The following is a 21198-nucleotide window of genomic DNA, read 5'->3' on the forward strand; positions in this document are numbered from 1 at the left end:
ACGATTCGGCAAATCTGAGCGCCACGATGCGGCCATCCGATATATGCGAGGGAAATTTAATGGAAATGCATTGGAACGGGACTGGAGATTTTGTCCGAAATAGGCGAAATCCGTTATAAAAAATATAACGGTATATATATGCAATGAATTTTTATTGGAAATAACAGAAACAGAAAAATCGGTTCTTTTTTATCTGTCCGTTGTGAGCGAATTTCCGATATATCCGAGTCCGATATATCCGAGGTTTACTGTAGATTTATTGTTACTGTTTGATGCAGCAATTCTGCAATTTTGTTTTGCAAATTAATCGCTTGCGACAAAGTCTGATTGAAGTGCTGACAGTACTCACAACTGCGCCTTTGTTGGTTTGTGTCGTTGCCATTCCAATCTGTAGGCGTTGTAATGATTGGGAAGATACCAGTTCTAAAAATTGTTGCTTTCTTGCGGCTACTAAAATAAATGACTTGTCACCATATTTCTATTGTCCATTTATACCTCTATTATTAGGTACTTCATGGGGGGTGCTATACCCCCTAAAACCGTATATTCCGCCCACTTCTTACCCCAATTCTTCATGCCACACCCCACACAATACATGTGGTTACGTCTTTACACGCGGTTGACTCTGTAGTTCTTTCCCAACATAGTTACGCCACAAGTCTCTGCTTTTCTTATTGATCACAGCAGCAACCAAACAATTAAGTCCTCAGTCAAGTTAAAGCGATATTGAGAGGTAACGACGCCTGAGAAGACACAATCAGGCTGTGGGAGGAACCAGATGAAGGCGGAGACACCAGCCTGACAGGTGATGGACATGACAAAGTGAAAAAAAAAGTATCTGTGTCTCACATAAGAACAGACAACGTTGCCTCGCCAATTTTGTTGTCAATAGCACAATTATGGAGAGAGTGTGTCGTTATGTTAATTAGACTTGGCATTTCCTCTGAAATAAAAGTGTTTGTTTTCTCAGAAATGACAACATAATGAATGCTATTTAGCCCATTCCCTTATCAGTGCAATTATCAGTATTGGTTATGGATCGCATACATTTTGGTTTACAAACACTGTAATCCTGTTAATTAATTTGTTAATTCACCACCGAAAATGCACTCCGATTTTTAAAATAAAACCAAGTCTTCACTAATTTCTAAGATGAAAAAGAAGTGACATTCTTTTTCATTCGTTGCAGTGTAAACAGAATCTGTCAAGATGATTTGAATGATTTTAATTGACATGACAGTCGCATGTGACATTCGCTGCACAAGTGCGTTGAATGTTTTTCATTTTAATAAGTGAGGCGTGCTGTTTTGTTTTGCTCCTGCAGGATTACAATGACGAGATCAGACAGGAGCAACTACGAGAGCTCTCGCTGTTGAATGGCTCTGACGAGTCCAAAACAGGCAGGAGCACACAAGGAAGGAGCTCCAGGGCAGCAACTACAGTATCCAGCAGGTAACGCACTCATGTAAACAGCGGAGATGTGGACTGGAGTCCAAGTCAAGGGACTCCAGTCATAATTGTAATAACATCCATATAATCAGCAAGGACCTGCAACTCAACTTGGACTTTGACATCAATGACTCAGGACTTGACTCGTATTTTAGTCTAATGACTTGAAAATACTTGAGATTTTCAGTGTGTTGAGTAAAATGTGTTCCATTTCAAAGTATTCACGTAACGTGACCATTGTTATATCATTTCCAGCAAGAGAACATATTTCCCCACAGAATCTGAATTTAACATACTTAATTGTATTGTTAATTGTTGTATTTAACAACTTAATATTTAATTAAGTTTAAGGAAAAAAGGGGTGTGGCTTACATTTCTGTGAGTGCCACACTGATGGAGAGTGGTAGAAAAGTTATTCACATGCACAGACAAAATTAATTACAATTAATGCATCTTGAACGTCTTCAGAAGTTCATTTGTTGTTGTATTGTTTTGCACGGACTAAACCCTAAATGCTATGTCAGCACTCTTTTTCTGAGACAATAATAACAATAACTAATGTGCATATTATGACATCACCAGGCTCAGAATTTGTCAGTCTTCGCCATACCAGCTCATCAAAATGTCTGATCCACTTGTGATACTCTTAAGCAAACACAGCCGTCATCGTCGTCATTTACATTGGGATCTTGAACACCACTGCATCACCATGCTATTATTATATTGATGGATATATAACGTATCTATGTATGTATTATGCCTGTGAATATTCTCAGGTTTTTTTGTTTTTTTTGTTACATTCCCGCTACTCTCCTCACCATTAGCAGTGTTTTGACAACACACCATGTCCCTTCCTCCTACCCTGAACACGGTTTAGCAAAACATTGGTAATGCTAATGGTTTTATTTCATTTGAACATGCATCAGATTACAATTGAGTGCATCCCATAATCAGTTCCCAGTTCCACATGTCCAAAAGGAGTAGGAAGAAGCAAAGCTTATTAAATCCTACCCCTCCATCTGGTACTTTTACAATCACTAACTGTTACATTTGTTCACTTCCTGCTTTCCATAATACAGTTTAAGGTTTTTTTTTTGTTTGTTTGTTTTTTTTTATAATGCACCTCGTACCAAAGTACGATATGACCATTCAATGCCATAATGGGTACCATAGTGCGTGTCAATATAGTGATATACATATATAGCACATCATGACTGGTTCAAGACTCTTCATCCTTGTATTTAGCAAACATCAACTGCTTGTATTGTTTCGTGAATTGGCTCATCGTTGTGCATTGTTTGAGGTCCTTACTCAATCCATTCCATAGTTTGATTCCACATACCGAAACATTGGCTCAAGTATGTTGTGTTTGGACTATCATAGCGAGCGGATGCTCTGTTGCATGCACAAGGGGCTTCACAATCTATCAACTTTGCGTAGAAACATCCGCAATTTTTGCTCAGATTGAAGTTATAGATGTCCACCATCTCTTGGTGTAACTTAAGATATGCCTTTATTCGTCCCTCTGTGGGGAAATTTGTATTGCACAGCAGCAAGAGTACAGAGTCAGTTAAACTTATTAACTATAGGAAGCACCATATGTGCAGATATGGCTTGTTAAATTTAGCAGTGTTGCAATATTGCGACTTTAAAGGGCTAATTCAGCTGCCTGGGACACATCAACTATATTAATCCAATTCTAATATTACCTCATTTAGCAACATACAATACATGCAAGGAACACCTTGCATATATGGGCTTTTTAAAAAAAAAAAAAAAGTTGTACCTCATCTTAGTACCAATGAGTGCTATATGGATCCTGAGACGCCCAATAAAGAGCCGAGAGGAGGACATAAAAAGTAAATGAGCATCAAATGTCTTAAAGGCTTAGTAGTCAAAGGGCATCATTGAAGTCCTCTTAAACTGCTGTAATAAACCTCCTCAAGGTGTGTTTAACCTCACCCCATTGCAGTTAATACATGCACCGAGTTATGTGCAACAGGGTGTTCTATTGACAACAAGCAGCAATCTGCATTTTCATCAGGGAATATTCTAAGAGGACAATAAAAAGTAATTGTAAGAAAGCATTCCATTAGCTCAGTTGTGTGTGCGTGGTTATTTGTATGAAATTCTCGCCTTATAATTTATTTATTCATTAGTGAAAATTGTTCACACAAAACAGGTGGCCGTTTGACGGGAGTAAACAGGTATGGTCTGTGTAATTTTGGCAGGCTAATTCAAGCATATCTTGGAACGTTTCCAACAACAACAACAACAAAAATTCAGCACCACCAGCAGCACTTGCTGAGATTTACTGCTTATGGCACACCGATAAGCAATTAGTGTAAATCTCCATGAAAAATATGCACCACTAATACCCCTCTGAGAGGCTGTATTTTTGGATCACAATAGGCTGTTACCTAGAAGAGGAAGCACCGGAGCAAAAGAGGCTATTCCAGCCCACCTACATCACATTTAAATGGAAGTCAGAGGACAATAGACAGCTTTGCAATGTTAAATTCAACCTGCATTCCTGGCAGCGTTGCTGCTTGACTGTCACACTTCCACACGGCGGCACCGCCAGGAATTCAGGGGAAAAAAACTAAATGACCTTGTGCCCCCCCTTACCTTTATTGAAGATGCCACACAGACAACACCTTCATGTTTTGCTAGTGTTTGCCAAAGTGTTGGCACTTATTTTTTATGTAGCCGTACTCTGTAAAAGCAGAGACTTGTGGTGTAACTCGGTTAGCTAAAAACTACAAATTCGACCAGTGATGACGCGATAAAGGGGTGACGGAGCTCAGGGGCAATGACATCCGGGTGCCGGCTGACAGTCACGTTTTATAGCAGAGGTAGGGAACCTATGGCTCGGGAGCCAGGTAGGGCTCTTTTGATGACTGTATCTGGCTCTCAAGCATTTCTTACCACAATAAAAATGTATTTTTGCTAACATTTTAAAGTAAACCATCACAGAAATGACTGTTATGCATTTTAATTTGTCCATCTATATTCTGCTGCAATACGGCCAACCATATCTACGTATCTTTCCTGATGATATTTTCCAGGTCAAACACCAAAACTTGATTATTACTGGGTAATGCTGTAGTCTACTTCGGTCATTGAGATGTCAAAAAAACATGTAAATGTAAACTTTCCTCCTTTAGTCAAATAGCTAAAGCTGCAGAACCAAGCCTTCTGGTGAAGATGGCCAAAAGAATAAAATACGTGTACTAAATACGGTTCAAAACTATGCAGCAGCAGAAGTTGCATTAATGGCAGCAAGTATTTGATTTATTATTAGACACTGCGCTGCTCACAAAAGTGTGCTGGCCACACCCCATTGGCGTGGGGTAGTGTGCCTGGTCTACGTAATTAGAGCCCATTATATCTAAAACTGTTGGTCTTACATAAAAATGCACACATTTTATTGCATTCAAAATGTATATGGCTCTCACAGATACACATTTTAAAATATCTGGCCTTCATGGCTCTCTTAGCCAAAAAGGTTCCCGACCCCTGTTTTATAGTATAGACACTTCAACACAGTCGGACTTAGACAGTGTATTAATAATATAATATATATTAATAATATGATGAGACTTAATCACACACAACCACAATATAAGCAACTGTCCATGCACATACACACACATTATTATGTAAACATTTGTCAGGCCATTTACATACGCACCTCATAGGCGGCTACGGCCACAGGAAGAATTTTTCTTTGGCCTTGGTAGAAGTCTGATATTAGGAGCGTCTCTCACAGGCATTGAGTCAAGGACACACACAAAGTCGCACATTTCAGCCTTCGATCTTTACAAGATCTCATTGCCAGCTGAGATGATAATTTTTTCATGTTTGACTCCGGCATACGTTCCAGTGATATGACGACCGACTGAGGCTGCCGGTTTAACTGATTACACTGGATTCTGCACTGAATGGGTACAACACTTGCAAACTAGGATTCCCAAGGCAAGTCAATGCTACGCTCCTTTGCTTCCTCTTTGCAGGGCCCGGAGGAGCACGGGAAGGAGTGGGGTAACACCTCGGGGCACGGCGACGGCTGCGCACGGCAAGCTCACTGCGTCTGTTTTAAAGAGAGACGCTCAAGTCCCAAGAGCCAGGGCGGCAGCAAAGGCGGCAAGTGTAGGGTACCGACCCTCGCTGTTGGCAGGCGCTCATGAATCATACGACGACTACGTGAGTCCAATCCTCTTTGCTCAAAGAAAAAAAAAAAAAGTAGCGCTGATAGTAATTGCTCTTGAACTGTGTGTAAATCAGACTTGGTTTAAGCTGCAGGTAATGTGATGAGTCCTTCTTTACATGCGGAGGTAGGCCAAACTGGGACATGATTTGGTAAAATTAGGGCAAGCAGGCAATTAATTCAAGATGCTACTTTCATTCAAAAAAAAAAACCTTTCAAACTAAAAGTATAATTACCACTGAACTACTTAAGCGATTTCAAAAAAAGACTTTGTAGAGGCGTTTTGGGGGGGCTGATCCAGTTAAAGTGATCCCCCCACTTTATGTTGAAGGTAATATCACAATGGGGCCTTTTTTGACACGTTCAAGGGAGTTGGGTATCTATCTATATTCTATGGAAATTTAGCTTGATAGGTGTGAGGTCCAGGACGTTCCATTTACAGCCTGTGAGACCAAAAATAAGATTTTTGAATGATAACAGCTACGATTTGTTGAATCTGACATCAAAACATAAACAGTGTGTTCTCCGACCCAATATGATCCAGGTATTGAGGTCAAGGATCAAATCATACTTGTTCTCATCCTTCTGTCATTCTTCCTCTTAAACCAGGGGTGGGCAAACTACGGCCCGGGGGCCACATCCGGCCCGCCAAGTGTTAGAATACGGCCCGCCCGTTCTTTCCAAAGTATTTCATTTAAACTTAATGGGGTGACAGGGCCTTCTCCATTGATGCCCCCACCCTACTGGAACTCTTTGCCCCATTCGCTGCGTGTTTGCCCTGACCTTCCCAGTTTCAAAAAACAACTAAAAACCCACCTCTTTAAATCTGTTTTTAATGTCTAACTTTTTATACTGGCGGCACAGGGTCGTGTGGTTAGCGCGCAGACCTCACAGCTAGGAGACCAGGGTTCAATTCCACCCTCGGCCATGTCTGTGTGGAGTTTGCATGTTCTCCCCGTGCATGCGTGGGTTTTCTCCGGGTACTCCGGTTTCCTCCCACATTCCAAAAACATGCTAGGTTAATTGGCCACTCCAAATTGTCCATAGGTATGAATGTGAGTGTGAATGTTTGTTGTTTGTCTATATGTGCCCTGTGATTGGCTGGCCACCAGTCCAGGGTGTACCCCGCCTCTCGCCCAAAGACAGCTGGGATAGGCTCCAGCACCCCCCCCGCGACCCTCGTGAGGAAAAGCGGTACAAAATGAATGAATGAACTTTTATACTTGACTGCTGTGCCCCGCTTTTACCCATGTTTTAACTGTGTATAAACAAATGAATGTTGTATTTTAATGTATCTTTTACTCTGTTTACTTGCTTTTATTCAAGTCCATTTTTCTGTAAAGCGTCTTTGAGTATTTTGAAAAGTGCTATACAAATAAAGTGTATTATTATTAATAATAATATGCAACCTGGGATCATGACTTGAGCCAACTTTTTGATGGTTTAAGTAGCTGTTTGATCAATTTTGTTATTTGATGTGGTCTGATGTTTACAAAAAGCTCCTTGAAAAGGGGACATATAGGAGATTGCATGATATTTTTATAGATACAATAATTCCAGGTGGACTGTTACGTGTAAAATGTATAGTATGCCCCCCGTCAATTTTGTTAAATCAATGCGGCCCGCGAGTCAAAAAGTTTCCCCACCCCTGTCTTAAACACTTTAAGCTGAATGAATATTGTAACGCGCGGTGAAGTTCACCGAAGTTGAATGTTAATACAGATTGCTCATTAAGAGGGTGGATAACAAACAAAGAGGATAATTTCCTTGCAGATTTTGTTTTAAAACACAAATTTAATAACTTTTTTTCCAAACTGAAAAAAACATTTGTGGTCAAGTTTATTCATTCGTTCATTCAACAAAGCATAAGTGTATTTAATACATTTAATGTGTTGCTAAATCAACATCTAGTTGGTGCTGCTGTAGAGACAAAAAAAATAAAATGGCTGTTCCTCTATATGGAAAGATGGCAGCGACAAGCACCTTCCAGCTAACACATGCTGTTCACAGCAAGGTGAGGTACTGTAGCGCCTTAACGTATGACATTTGCCTGTGTTTTATTGTCCAATCAGCAAGGATAATGTACCACTTGGGTTAAAAACTTTGTTTTGGTATATAGTATTTTACACGTAACAGTCAATTTTGACACCTATATTTTTACACATATTTTACATGTAAAAGTGTCATGCAATCTGCTATATGTGAACTTTTAAATCATTTATTTGATGTGAAGTGTATTAGAAATTAAATGTATTATTATTATTGTTATTATAATTATTTTTATTAGAATTACTATTGTTATTATTAGTTATAGTAATGTTATTATCATTATATTATATAATATAATATATTATAATTATTATTTATATTATTATATAATATATTATATTATATATTATTAATAATAATAAAAATATTGTTTATTATTTTTTAAATAATAATAATATTACTATTATTATATTAATATTATTAACAACAATATTAATATAATAATAGTAATATTATTACTAACAACAACATTATTATTGTTATTATTATTATTATTTTTACTATTGTGCTTGTGTTCCTTTTTCCAGGAGCATTTTGTAAACAACAGACCACATCAAATAACGAAATTGATAAAGCAGCTACCTCAACCATCAAAAAGTTGGCCCAAGCCACGATGCCAGGTTGTATGTTGAGTTAAATATAAAATACTTTAGAAAGAACAGGCGGGCCATATTGAAACACTTGGCGGGCCGGATGTGGCCCCCGGGCCGTAGTTTGCCCACCCCTGCTCTAGCCTCATTTTGGTTTTCTGCCCTGTATTTCCTCCGGAAATGTGCAAATTCAGCACTTGTTTTATTGTGTATGTATGTTTTCATTTTAACAGGTAAGACTCTGGCTCAGGGGCCTCCCCAGCCCACTACGGTAAATCTGTAGGATTGTAGTAAAACTCAATTGGGACCCCTGAAAAGTGAGATGCTCCATCTCAAGGGGCTGATCTAAATAAGGAATTGAACTATTATGCTATTTTTGGGCTCTTTATATTGAATTGTGGACTCCCATAGGGCAGCTACACACGATAACCAGCACACAAAGCTTTCTAGATCTTCCATAATCTGCACCTATTCCAGCTGCATTTCTTTTGCCTGCACCGCACGTCCATTTAAGGAAGCCCGCCCTTCTGTGACATCACAAACCTCCAGTTTTACAACACCCTCAGAAACGGAGCGTTTCGAGCCATCCAAAACTTTTTCCAGGGCTCACAAACCTCATTATCGGAAACTTTGGCATCGTTTAACATGGGAATACAACATTCCAACTACATTTATAGGTCCGAAAAGTGGAAAAAGTATAATAGGTCCCATTTAAATAAAACTATTTAAAATAATACTATACACATTTGCCTGACAGACTTAATGGCAAGGGAACAGTGGTATAGTATATTATACTGTTTTATACGGTATGTATATGTACACATATGTATGTATGTATGTATTCCATCAGGAGCTTTAAGACCACATCTGCAGCTTTGTGGAGTTTTTATGTCATAAAAAAAAACCACAAAAGCGAAACGTCATATGTCAACAGTTTGAACTCAAAGTTTTGTTGGACTTTTGAGGCTTATCATTTGAGAAAATGTTGAACTGAAGGTCGTTCACATCATTTAAATAACACAGAGATTCATATCAAAAACATTTAAAAAAATCCCACTTGTCCTCAGATCCGGAGATTTTCTTTAAGGTCATTTTCAAAGTGAAGGTGATTTCCAAGTTCCACCCAAACAGAAAAAGGCAACACTTTCACCATTGTAGCTCCGCAGAGGCTCCCCGCTAAGCAGAGCCCCCATGTGTGCTGGCAAGTGAAGATTGGGCTGTCTGCACGGGGAGATGCACCAGCACAGTCTCATTACCAAACCAAATTGACTTCTGATGTAGAGCCCGCGTATTTCTGACGAGTGAAAAAGTGCAGCGTTTTCTTCTCTTTGTAATTGGAGGTTGGAAAGGAGGTTGGGAGCGCAGAGACTCGGGGAGATGAGTTTGTCCTGAACATTTTCTTCTCTCGTATCTCACTTTGGAGTTACTTCTTTTCTGCTACATTACACAATTTTCTTTCAGCGTACTTCCAGAATGCAGGAAGATATTCTTATGCAGGGATTTTTGTGACTAGTTTACAGACGCGCGTAATGCCGCTCACCATTCCGAAGCAAACATCCTACCGATGAAACACAATGGCTCAGCAGGGGCAGATTTTGCCCTGCAAAGATGCACCCTGTGTGGATATTGTGTCAATTTCCCCAGAGGCTGTTGATTGATGCATGCTGTCAAAGTGTCGGGCTGTCTCCTAAAAGTGATACTGTGTCCATAATGGCACCTATCGAGGGTGATATTGATTTAAAACTTCCCAGGAAAGTACAAGGAAGCCAGTGGTTGTCATGGATCTGCGCCTTTTCATAATTTATGAACTCAATATTCTTTCTCTATATCTTTTTTTGCCACAAATCTCACCTTGCTTCAACCTTTGTAGCACCGCTGCTCGTATCGGCCATATGGAAGCAACAAAAGGTTCCATTTATGGAAGGTTACAAAAGGTTGCAAAGCAGTGGACAATTTCTAGAAACTTTCTATATGACAATGAATTACTTTTACCTGGATATTTGGATGATGTTTTTTTTTTACATGTTATATTAAATAATTCAATCCCAGACATTTTTCATAAGACTTCCCCTCCAGTACCGGCCATTTTAGAGGATTTTTCTTATTTTTGTGTCCTAGGGCTATATGAACATGGAAGATACCAAAAGATATATAAGACTCTTGTCCGTCATCGGAAAAAAAAATTCCCTATACTAAATCAGTTCTTTAGTCACAGGCTAGAACATACGTCAGTTTGAGCAACATATCAGAAAAAAGAGAAAAACAGCCGTTTGAAGCACAATTTAGACTTTGACACACATTTAGTCATATATACATACTTTGTTTGGCCAAAACTATAAGCAAAGCCTTTACCAAAACTTTGTCCAACGATACCAGAACATAAACACACAACTTAAAACTTCCCTTCAAAACATATGATGCTGATAAAATGGCTTTGTGGCTATTTTAACAGCTTAAAACCGCACTGAACATTTGCTAAACTGAACTACTGTGGAGTTGCATCATCACCTCTTCTTGCCTCTCGCACAAAAAAAATAAAAAAAAAAGATTGGGTGGTCTGGGTTGAAAAACTTTATAAAGATTTTTGTCATACTGGTGTCAGATCAACTATAAAAGTGGCGATTTTTACTTTATAAACTGTCAGATTGACGGATGACAGCAATTTCTATGCCACGGATATGCTGGAGCCTATCCCAGCGGTCTTTGGGCGAGGGTACACACTGGACTGGTGGCCAGCCAATCACAGGGCACATATAGACAAACAACCATTCACACTCACATTCATACCTATGGACAATTTGGAGTGGCCAATTAACCTAGCATGTTTTTGGAATGTGGGAGGAAACCGGAGTAACCGGAGAAAACCCACGCATGCACGGGGAGAACATGCAAACTCCACACAGAGATGGCCGAGGGTGGAATTGAACCCTGGTCTCCTAGCTGTGAGGTCTGCGCGCTAACCACTAGACCGCCGTGCCGCCCATACAGAACTCTTTTCATAGATTTTACATTTCCATGTAACCAGCTCCTACTTTGCCCTGCTTCTATGTTGACCACTGTTAGTCAGTATAAGGCTGTTAGTTAGCCTATAGCTGTTAGTCAGTATAGGCCCATGCAATCATCTTTCATAATAAACATTATTTATTGTAAATTTGGTCAAAAATACTGTGATTGGCTGGCAACCAGTCTAGGATGTACCCCGCCTCTCACCGGAAGACAGCTGGGATAGGCTCCAGCACCCCCGCGACCCTCATGAGGACAAGCGGTAGAAAATGAATGAATGGTCAAAAATACAAAAAGTCAAACTAAGGCTTACCAGAATGCAGACGAAATGCAAAGAGCAGGCAGGAAACAATGGAAAACACAAAGGTTCCACGCAAAGCAAAAAAAGCATTAAGTGGTGGAACTTGTAGCATCAAACCAACAACAACCAAACAATCCGGTGTTTAGCTGGAGACACAAGCTGGACTAAATAGTCCACTGATTACTAATCAGCACCAGGTGCTCTCCAGCACTCAAGCAAAAAGTAAAGGCCCTACCTACTGGTGCCAAACAGGAAGTACAAAATATAAAGTGACAGTCTTTAACAGGAAATCATTAAAATAATTAATTATAATACAAGAGCTGTATGAAGAATTTAGTGTTTACAAAGATAGGCTTTAGATTGACACTGCCAGAGATTTTAGCAATATCATTATTACTGTGGGGTGCAACTTGCAGTGCGTTGGGCGGCACGGTGGTCTAGTGGTTAGCGCGCAGACCTCACTGCTAGGAGACCAGGGTTCAATTTCACTTTCTGTCATCTCTGTGTGGAGTCTGTGTGGGTTTTCTCCGGGTACTCCAGTTTCCTCCCACATTCCAAAAACATGCTAGGTTAATTGGCCACTCCAAATTGTCCATAGGTATGAATGTGAGTGTGAATGGTTGTTTGTCTATATGTGCCCCGCCTCACGCCCGAAGACAGCTGGGATAGGCTCCAGCACCCCTTTGTGAGGAAAAGCGGTAGAAAATGAATGAACGAATGAATTTTCAACTTCTTTACCAGCTTCCAAATATGTTTTTAATATTATTAGAGCTCTCTAGACATGAAATAACACCCCTATAGTCACCTATCGGGAAGACCTGGGTTCAGTTTTCTGCTTGGGAATCTCTGTGTGGAGTTTGCATGTTCTCCCCATGCGTGTGAGGGTTTTCTCCGGGTTCTCCAGTTTCCTGCCACAATCTAAAAACTCCAAATTGTCCATAGGTATGAATGTGAGTGTGAATGGTTGTTTGTCTATATGTGCTCTGTGATTGGCTGGCGACCAGTCCAGGGTGTACCCCGCCTCTCGCCCAAAGACAGCTGGAATAGGCTCCAGCACCCTCGCGACCCTTGTCAGGAAAAGCGGCAGAAAACTTCCAACTTACCAACTTATCTATAATATCTTTTTAATATTATTAGAGCTCTCTAGACATGAAATAACACCCCTATAGTCACCTAGCAGGAAGACCTGGGTTCAATTCTCTGCTTGGGAATCTCTGTGTGGAGTTTGCATGTTCTCCCCATGCGTGTGAGGGTTTTCTCCGGTACTCCAGTTTCCTGCCACAATCTAAAAACTCCAAATTGTCCATAGGTATGAATGTGAGTGTGAATGGTTGTTTGTCTATATGTGCTCTGTGATTGGCTGGCCACCAGTCCTGGTTGTACCCCACCTCTTTCCCAAAGACAGCAGGGATAGGCTCCAGCTAGGTTAAATGACGACTCCAAATTGTCCATAGGTCTATAGCTGTCCATAGCTGGGATAGGCTCCAGCACCCCCGCGACCCTCATGAGGATAAGCGGTAGAAAATGAATGAATGAATTGAGTATAGCCGCGAAATTGAAAGGGCGAATGGGCGAGGGATGTTTGTATATATAACTGATAATGTCACAACATTTCATGTGAAATGCATCCTGTATGTTTCCACTCATATGTTTTATTCATAACTTGCACATACTTATGCACGCCATTTACAGTCATTACCTCTTTGTGAATAAATGATAATGGGATTGTTGTTTTCCTCCCCGTGTTCACTTTGTGTGTCTTATATTCGTGGAGCGGCGTCGTCACGCAAATCATCTCATTAGACTGTTTGTGATTAATCAACTCTGTCAGGCAGTCAAGCAGTTAAACGACCGAGAGCATCCTTGTCGCTCTTAAAACATCACAGTCCTGATTGAAGGGCTTCAATGTAGGCTGGGGGGGGGGGGGGGGGGGGGGGCAACAAGGTCAGTCCACATTGGTTCCATTCCAATATCAGCACTGTTGTCTTATTATGCTTGGCTAAATTCATTCTCCTGGCTGAATTTGAACCTTGTTTTTGCTGAAATGTCAGCTAGAGCTGAATATTGAAACAGTTTGATGTGAGCTGGCATTTCCTGCTTTTCAACATCAGAAAAAGGACAAAATCAGTTTCCTATCTGTAATAAGACGCAAAATCCCGTCTTTGCTATAGTATGAAAGTGCTTCTAATGCAGATCTCTTATCCAGTCAGAGGAGGCCTGCTTTCCAGAGATAGCATATCTGCTTCTTCAGCAATCGGCTGATGCTTCTGCTGTTAAGATGTTTTATTAATCATTTTTTTTCTGTCAAAGGATGTATTATTTATATTTTTATCACAGTACACGACTACAGTATACTGTGTAATGCGGGAGCACTTAAATATATTTTATTTTTATTGAATGAAAAATGAAAAATGTAATATAAATTATTTTACACTAAAATGTATGATGCAAAAATAAATAGTATCAAAGTAATAATTACAAAAAAAAATCTTCTTTCTTTATTGGGCTTTTCCCTTCAGGGGTCGCCACAGCAAATCAATCTCCTCCATCCAATCCTGTCTCTCCCACACCAACTACCCTCATGTCCTCCTTCACTACATCATAAACCTCCTCTTTGGTCTTCCTCTACGCCTCCTACCTGGCAGCATCCTTCTACCAATATATTCACTATCTGATCCTATCCATCCTGGTCACTCCCAATGAGTGGAAAAAAAGTATTAGTAAACAATTTACAATTCTTCATAAAATGTCATATTATTAACAACATATTGTGGCACAGGCTTCACAGCGGCCGAGCAAACAGCAAAGAGACCGGAGTTCAATTCCACTCTCTGCCATCTCTGTGCCGGAGTTTGCATGATGCGTGAGTTTTCTCCGGGTACTCCGGTTTCCTCCCACATTCCAAAAACATGCTAGGTTAATTGGCCATAGGTATGAATGTGAGTGTGAATGGTTGTTTGTCTATATGTGCCCTGTGATTGGCTGGCCACCAGTCCAGGCTGTACCCCGCCTCTCGCCCAAAGACAGCTGGGATAGGCTCCAGCATATCTGTGGCATAGAAATTGCTGTCATCCGTCAATCTGACAGTTTAAAAAGTAAAAATCAGCACTTTTATAGTTGATCTGACACCAGTATGACAAAAATCTTTATACAGTTTTTCAACCCAGACCACCCAATCTTTTTTTAATTTTTTTTTGTGCGAGAGGTAAGAAGAGGTGATGATGCAACTCCACAGTAGTTCAGTTTAGCAAATGTTTAGTGCAGCTTTAAGCTGATAGCCACAAGGCCATTTTATCAGCATCATATGTTTTGAAGGGAAGTTTTAAGTTGTGTGTTTATGTTCTGGTATCGTTGGACAAAGTTTTGGTAAAGGCTTTGCTTATAGTTTTAGCCAAACAAATTATAAGTATATATGACTAAATGTGTGTCAAAGTCAAAATTGTGCTTCTTTCGTCGAGAACTGATGTTGCTCAAACTGACGTATGTTCTACTGCCTGTGACTAAAGAACAGATTAGTATAGGGGGAAAAAAATTCTGATGAAGGACAAGAGTCTTATCTATCTTTTGGTATCTTCCATGTTCATATAGCCCTAGGACACAAAAATAAAAAAATCCTCTAAAATGTCCGGTACTGGAGGGGAAGTCTTATGAAAAATGTCTGGGATTGAATTATTTAATATAACATGTAAAAAAAAAAACACCATCCAAATATCCAGGTAAAAGTAATTCATTGTCATATAGAAAGTTTCCAGAAATTGTCCACTGCTTTGTAACCTTTTGTAACCTTCCATAAATGGAACCTTTTGTTGCTTCCATATGGCCGATACGAGCAGCGGTGCTACAAAGGTTGAAGCAAGGTGAGATTTGTGGCAAAAAAGATATAGAGAAAGAATGTGCCCTGTGATTGGCTGGCCACCAGTCCAGGGTGGGCAGCTGGGATAGGCTCCAGCACCCCCGTGACCGTCGTGAGGATAAGCGGTAGAAAATGAATGAATGAATGAATATTGTGACACACTTTTAATGTGGTGATTTTGAAAATTGTTGGTGAAATTTCAAATGCATAGCTTGATGTTGCAAAACTTGAGCCCTGCAACTATAACCAGGCTGAAAAAACACTAATGTGATTAAACACAGAGCTTTGGGAGGCTTTGAGGAGAAAAAAAATAAACTCCCATCTACTGCGGAAGCGGTACAAGGCCATCCTTTGAGATGAGAGAGAGGAAAAATCCTCCCATTTTTCTCTTGTGCCTCAAAGATGCTTCTTCAGATTTGTGTATTTTTTACACGAGGAGCTGTTTTTCCCGGGCCATATCTGCTGCTCTGTAGCAAAAGGTTTAGACGATGGCGTTTATTAAAACACACGTATGACTCGCACAAGAAACGCTCGAGCAGAATATAAAACGCAAGACTTTGACCTTTGAGCAAACACTAAAACTGAGATGTGGAAAATTAATTCAGTTCTGAGGTGATAACAAGGTCCTTATTTGACTATGAAATAAAAGTAAAGGAATAAATGATGAGAATAAGCCACAACAAAAGGTGGAAAGCGTGAAAAGCAGACAAGCATTCACTGAGACAAAAAAGGGTGCAAATCTCATATTCCTTCCCGCGCCGCTTTGCGCCAAGACATTCAGAGGCAGCGCGGCGTGAAGATCCGTCACTGTTGGGGGACATGCAGGTTGTCAACTGATAATGAAGCATACAGCTACAGGGCCTTTACCTCCTTGCTGTCCTAATTATGCCGAGTGAGAACTCGCCACCTTTTGTGTTAACATTTGATTTATTCCTAACAGCCCGCGTGTGAAGAGCCTGTGTTCATTTTTTTTAAACAAATTAGTTTCAAACAAGGATAATCATGCCTCATTAATTTATGATATCAAATGCTTTTTTCACAACTGAACAAATGATGCATATTTAAGCAAAATTTCTTTGTCCAAATTAGGTATTTTCAGCATAAAAAATACTCAAACTAATTCAAAGGATACGTTAAAAACGTGATGTAGTATTCTACAGTGGTCAATGTAATGTTTGGTGAGATCCACAAGCACCAGACTTGATTGCCGCAACAATAGGCTTTTATTGCACATTCGCTTCTTTGCCATTATTAGACACCTGTAGACATTTACACTCCTATTATTCTTTGTTTACGCCACGTAGCTCACGTTGTATCCAGTGAGCTAACTAGTTAGCCTGCAAATTAATTGACTGTATGTCAAACCAAAGACAGGGTGTAAAATAGACAACCATTCACACTCACATTCATACCTATGGACAATTTGGAGTCGCTAATTAACCTAGCATGTTTTTGGAATGTGGGAGGAAACCGGAGTACCCGGAGAAAACCCACGCATGCACGGGGAGAACATGCAAACTCCACACAGAGATGGCTTTGTTTATTAAATAGCATTTTGATTTTTCAAGTATAAACAAATAAATGTCCATCATTGTTACAATTCAACCATAAAAAATGAATAAAATGATAACTGTTCATGTCTGTGATTGTGCAGCGATGATAGCCTATATGTATATTCAAAGATGGCTAATGTTAATACAGGGGTGCTCACACTTTTTCAGCATGCGAGCTACTTTTAAAATGACCGAGTCAAAATGATCTACCCACTACAAAAATGCAAAACATCTATTTATTTTCAAATGTATTGAGGATTATTTGTACGTACAATGTATGTTGATGTACCTTACATAACCAAATGAGCCAATATTGCAAAACACACATAATTAACTATTAACATTTTTTGTAATTACCTGAGTTTACTTTGATGACTTGCACTGAATTGAACCAGCCAGGGATGCATAGTCCGGACAGTAGCTGCTGATAGCCAGCCTCAAGCACACTTCCAAATGTTTATCAGTCATGGATAATATCCGTATCATAATATCCGTATAATATTCCATATCCGTATGGAAGTGATATGTTTTTTGCCTTTTTACTTGGTCCAGTTTTTGCCTTTTTACTTGGTCCAGCTCCTTCACTCATTTTAGTGACCATAAACTTTAGCGAGGGCTTTAAAATCTCGCAATTCGCCGACTAGCTTAGCACTTTGCATCGTTGTTTACGCATGAGCGGTGACCTAAAGGTCAAAATTCAGTTGTCATCCGACTGGTTGTCCTGTATGTCAATCAAGTAACGGGGATGGATGATAGGCTGACATCGTAAGTTCTGCTGCACTTAGAGACGTTGTTTGATTTGATTGGTCGCCCGAAGGGCAACATTCAGTTGTCATCTGAATGGCTGCCCTGTATATCAATCAAGTGACGGCATTGATGCTAGGATGATATTTTTTTAATGTCACGCCGCGATCGACCAGCGATCGACCAGTACCACCTCCGCGATCGACCGGTAGATCGCGATCGACTTAATGAGCACCCCTGTGTTAATAGCTAAACTTTGTCCAATGGCTATTGTGAGCAGACAACAAACATAACTAATGTGAGTGAGTGTGCATGGCTGGCAACGTTGGAGCCGGAAGTGGATTGGGTTTACAATGCTTGCAAAACATTCAAAAGCTGATCTTTTCTAAAGTATGATATCATAAGTCCATTTTCAATAACTCTTTCTCATTCTCATCACTGTTTGCTGCAGGTCACACTTTCCTGTTGCAAACGTCCTTGTCGATGACAAATAATCGGTGCACTCCAAGACGACAATATTGCTTTGTGTGCATGGATTTTAGTACTTCCACAAGCACATAATGGCTTTATTGTTAGCACTATGTGAAGGTTACTCTCTCGGAAAAGCTTTCTTTGTGTTTGAACACGCGTTCTTCTTTGGTATTTATTATTATTTATTGTTATATAAGGGGGTGTACAGGGAAAGTGGCTCCACAAATCCATGTGCTGAAGTTGCAACTCGACAAATTCGAACAAATCCACAATCTGACTCAATGGGTCCCACAACGGTGGGTACGGTTTTTGGCTTTGTGCTAAGTGCGAATTCACATGAAAGGATGAAGGGGGCGCCAGATGTCCTATTGATCATGCCATGATCATGCCAACATGTAGCCTGTGAACACGCTAATTAACACTGATTATTATGAAAACTATACCCCACTAGTCTTTTCATTTATCCATGCTCAGCATTGCATAACTTTGACATATTAACATTTATCCATTTAAAAAACATAAGTTTTTGATGTTATAATTTCATCCATGCATCCATCCATTTTCTGTACCGGTCACGGGCATGCTGGAGCCTATCCCAGCTGTCTTCATGTGAGAGGCAGGGTACACCCTGGACTGGTCGCCAGCCAATCACAGGGCACATATAGACAAACAACCATTCACACTCACATTCATACCTATGGACAATTCGGAGTCGCTAATTAACCTAGCATGTTTTTGGAATGTGGGAGGAAACCGGAGTACCCGGAGAACATGCAAACTCCACACAGAGATCCCTGAGCAGGGAATCGAACCCGGGTCTCCTAGCTGTGTGGCCTGCACACTAACCACTCGTTATAATTTCATGAAAATATGAATCTGCTGTATCACTAGATGTTTTGTGGTGACTTTTTTTCTCCTTATTCTAATGAAACCAGCGCCTTCATGCAGTGGATTGATGCCTTAGAGTATTTATTCTCCAGCAAATATTGTGATATAAGAAGACTAAGTACTCACGCAAGGACTCCTTTGACATTTACATCTACTAACATTAATTATTAATATTTCATATTACACTTTACTTCTCATGCTTGCATTGCCATATCTAGCATATTCCCACAGCTGAAAATCTATCTTGCTTATATATATATATATTTTTTTTTAATTTTATTTGGGCAAATATATGAAACATTACAGTGCATTTCTCACATCAATCAAAATATAACTTTCCATTATTTACATTTGTATTCAACTATCTGATCACAAGGCCAAAAGGAGTAGGCTGAAGCAAAAGCTTATAAATGCCTACCCCTTTTTTCAGGATATAATCATGTTCATGCCACTGTCTTGTTTTCCCCTGTTATTATTATCATTGTAATATTATTATTGTTATTATCATTATTGTCATTATTGTTATAATATTCATCATTATTACCATTATTATTGTTATTATTATCACCATTATTATAATCATCATAATATTGCCATTTTCATCATTATAGTTGTAACAATTTTTGGATTTTTTTTTTTATTATTTAATTTTACAGACTTCATTGCTTCTTGTAGAGTGCTGTATCATTCCATCTGTTGTTTTCTGAAATCCGCAGTATTTGTGCTTTTATTGTTATTATTTATTAGCCCACTTTTAGCCCCTAAGTGTAACATTTACATATATTACATATCATTACACATTATCATTTACACATTAACACATTACATATCATTTTCTGGATTGCATGTGTCTAATCTTGTGCATTAAAAAACAAGAACTTGATATCTAAATAATATCGTCAGGGAATGCGCTTTTATTTTTTTTCCCCCATTTCGTCCCCTCAGGAACCTAAGATGCTTTAAAAGAGAGCCACCTTCACTGAACACACAAGTCTGGCTTTCCACTCAATGCAGTTTGCTAACCCACGAAAGCCGCTTTGCAGAATACCCACTATATACCCCCCCTCCTTCAATTTGCTTACCTGACTCAGAGGATCACCCATTGGCCATATACGGCCCATTTATCGTCATAATTGTTTTGAAGTTGTTTTTTTAAACATTTAACAATATGATTGGCTGTGCGTTTTTTGAGTTACGGTAAATCTGGAACCATCAAAAAATAATTCCAGTGGTTTCTGAAGTCAGTGACTGTGCTTTCTCGTGTTATGTGGGTCATTTTGGTAATTATGGTAAGACGAGGCTTTGATAGAAAGCAGAGAGGGTGGGGGTCTTTGTACAAAGCAGCTGGAGACCAAGTGATGGAGAGAGGTCAGTGACACAAACTGTCACAAAAAAGTCATATTTTATATTCCATGGGGATATTTTCACTGTTTTTCAGTGTTGTGTTGTTGCTTTTTTTTGCTTAATTGGATAACATGTGGCGGCACGGCGGCCTAGTGGTTAGTGCGCAGACCTCACAGCTAGGAGACCCACCCTCGGCCATCTCTGTGTGGAGTTTGCATGTTCTCCCCGTGCATGTGTGGGTTTTCTCCGGGTACTCCGGTTTCCTCCCACATTCCAAAAACATGCTAGGTTAATTGGCCACTCCAAATTGTCCATAGGTATGAATATGAGTGTGAATGGTTGTTTGTCTATATGTGCCCTGTGATTGGCTGGCGACCAGTCCAGGGTGTACCCCGCCTCTCGCCCGAAGACAGCTGGGATAGGCTCCAGCACCCCCCGCGACCCTCGTGAGGAAAAGCGGTAGAAAATGAATGAATGAATGAATGAATGAATAACATGTCAAAGAAGTCGTCTTGGAAGTAAACAAGAAGGGACATTCACATACTCTTAATATGCTATGTATTATTATTATATGTCCATACTTCATATTGTTAATTCCACATCCTTTATTTATATGTACATTCTGGGTGTCGAAAAGTCAAAACGTTTCCCAACCTCCTGTATATGTTCCTGTATATCCTGCAGATCCTTATCAGTAACCTCTGTCGGACATTTTTCCTGCTGAGCGACTGCGCCTGCAGTAC

At 39.8% G+C, this 21198-nt stretch overlaps 1 protein-coding gene and 1 long non-coding RNA gene across 4 annotated transcripts in view; one reads left to right on the forward strand and one right to left on the reverse strand.

Annotated features, from left to right (window-relative positions):
- The window catches only part of LOC131108036 (uncharacterized), a 19079-nt gene extending 7308 nt beyond the window's left edge, over positions 1-11771 (reverse strand). Inside the window, exon 1 of the long non-coding RNA XR_009120387.1 lies at positions 11615-11771. This is a non-coding gene — a long non-coding RNA (uncharacterized LOC131108036). The remainder of the gene's footprint in view (positions 1-11614) is intronic.
- The window catches only part of khdrbs2 (KH domain containing, RNA binding, signal transduction associated 2), an 87676-nt gene that overhangs the window by 52548 nt on the left and 13930 nt on the right, over positions 1-21198 (forward strand). For all 3 annotated transcript variants that reach the window (XR_009120386.1, XR_009120385.1, XM_058058717.1), the window contains exons 5-6: positions 1325-1452; positions 5466-5655. Coding sequence is in view for 1 of the 3 variants with exons in the window: in XM_058058717.1 (XP_057914700.1) it covers positions 1325-1452; positions 5466-5655 (318 nt within the window). In the remaining 2 variants the exon portion in view is untranslated. The remainder of the gene's footprint in view (positions 1-1324; positions 1453-5465; positions 5656-21198) is intronic.

The sequence above is a fragment of the Doryrhamphus excisus genome, chromosome 20 (genome assembly GCF_030265055.1).
Source record: "Doryrhamphus excisus isolate RoL2022-K1 chromosome 20, RoL_Dexc_1.0, whole genome shotgun sequence".
Lineage (NCBI taxonomy): Eukaryota > Metazoa > Chordata > Actinopteri > Syngnathiformes > Syngnathidae > Doryrhamphus > Doryrhamphus excisus.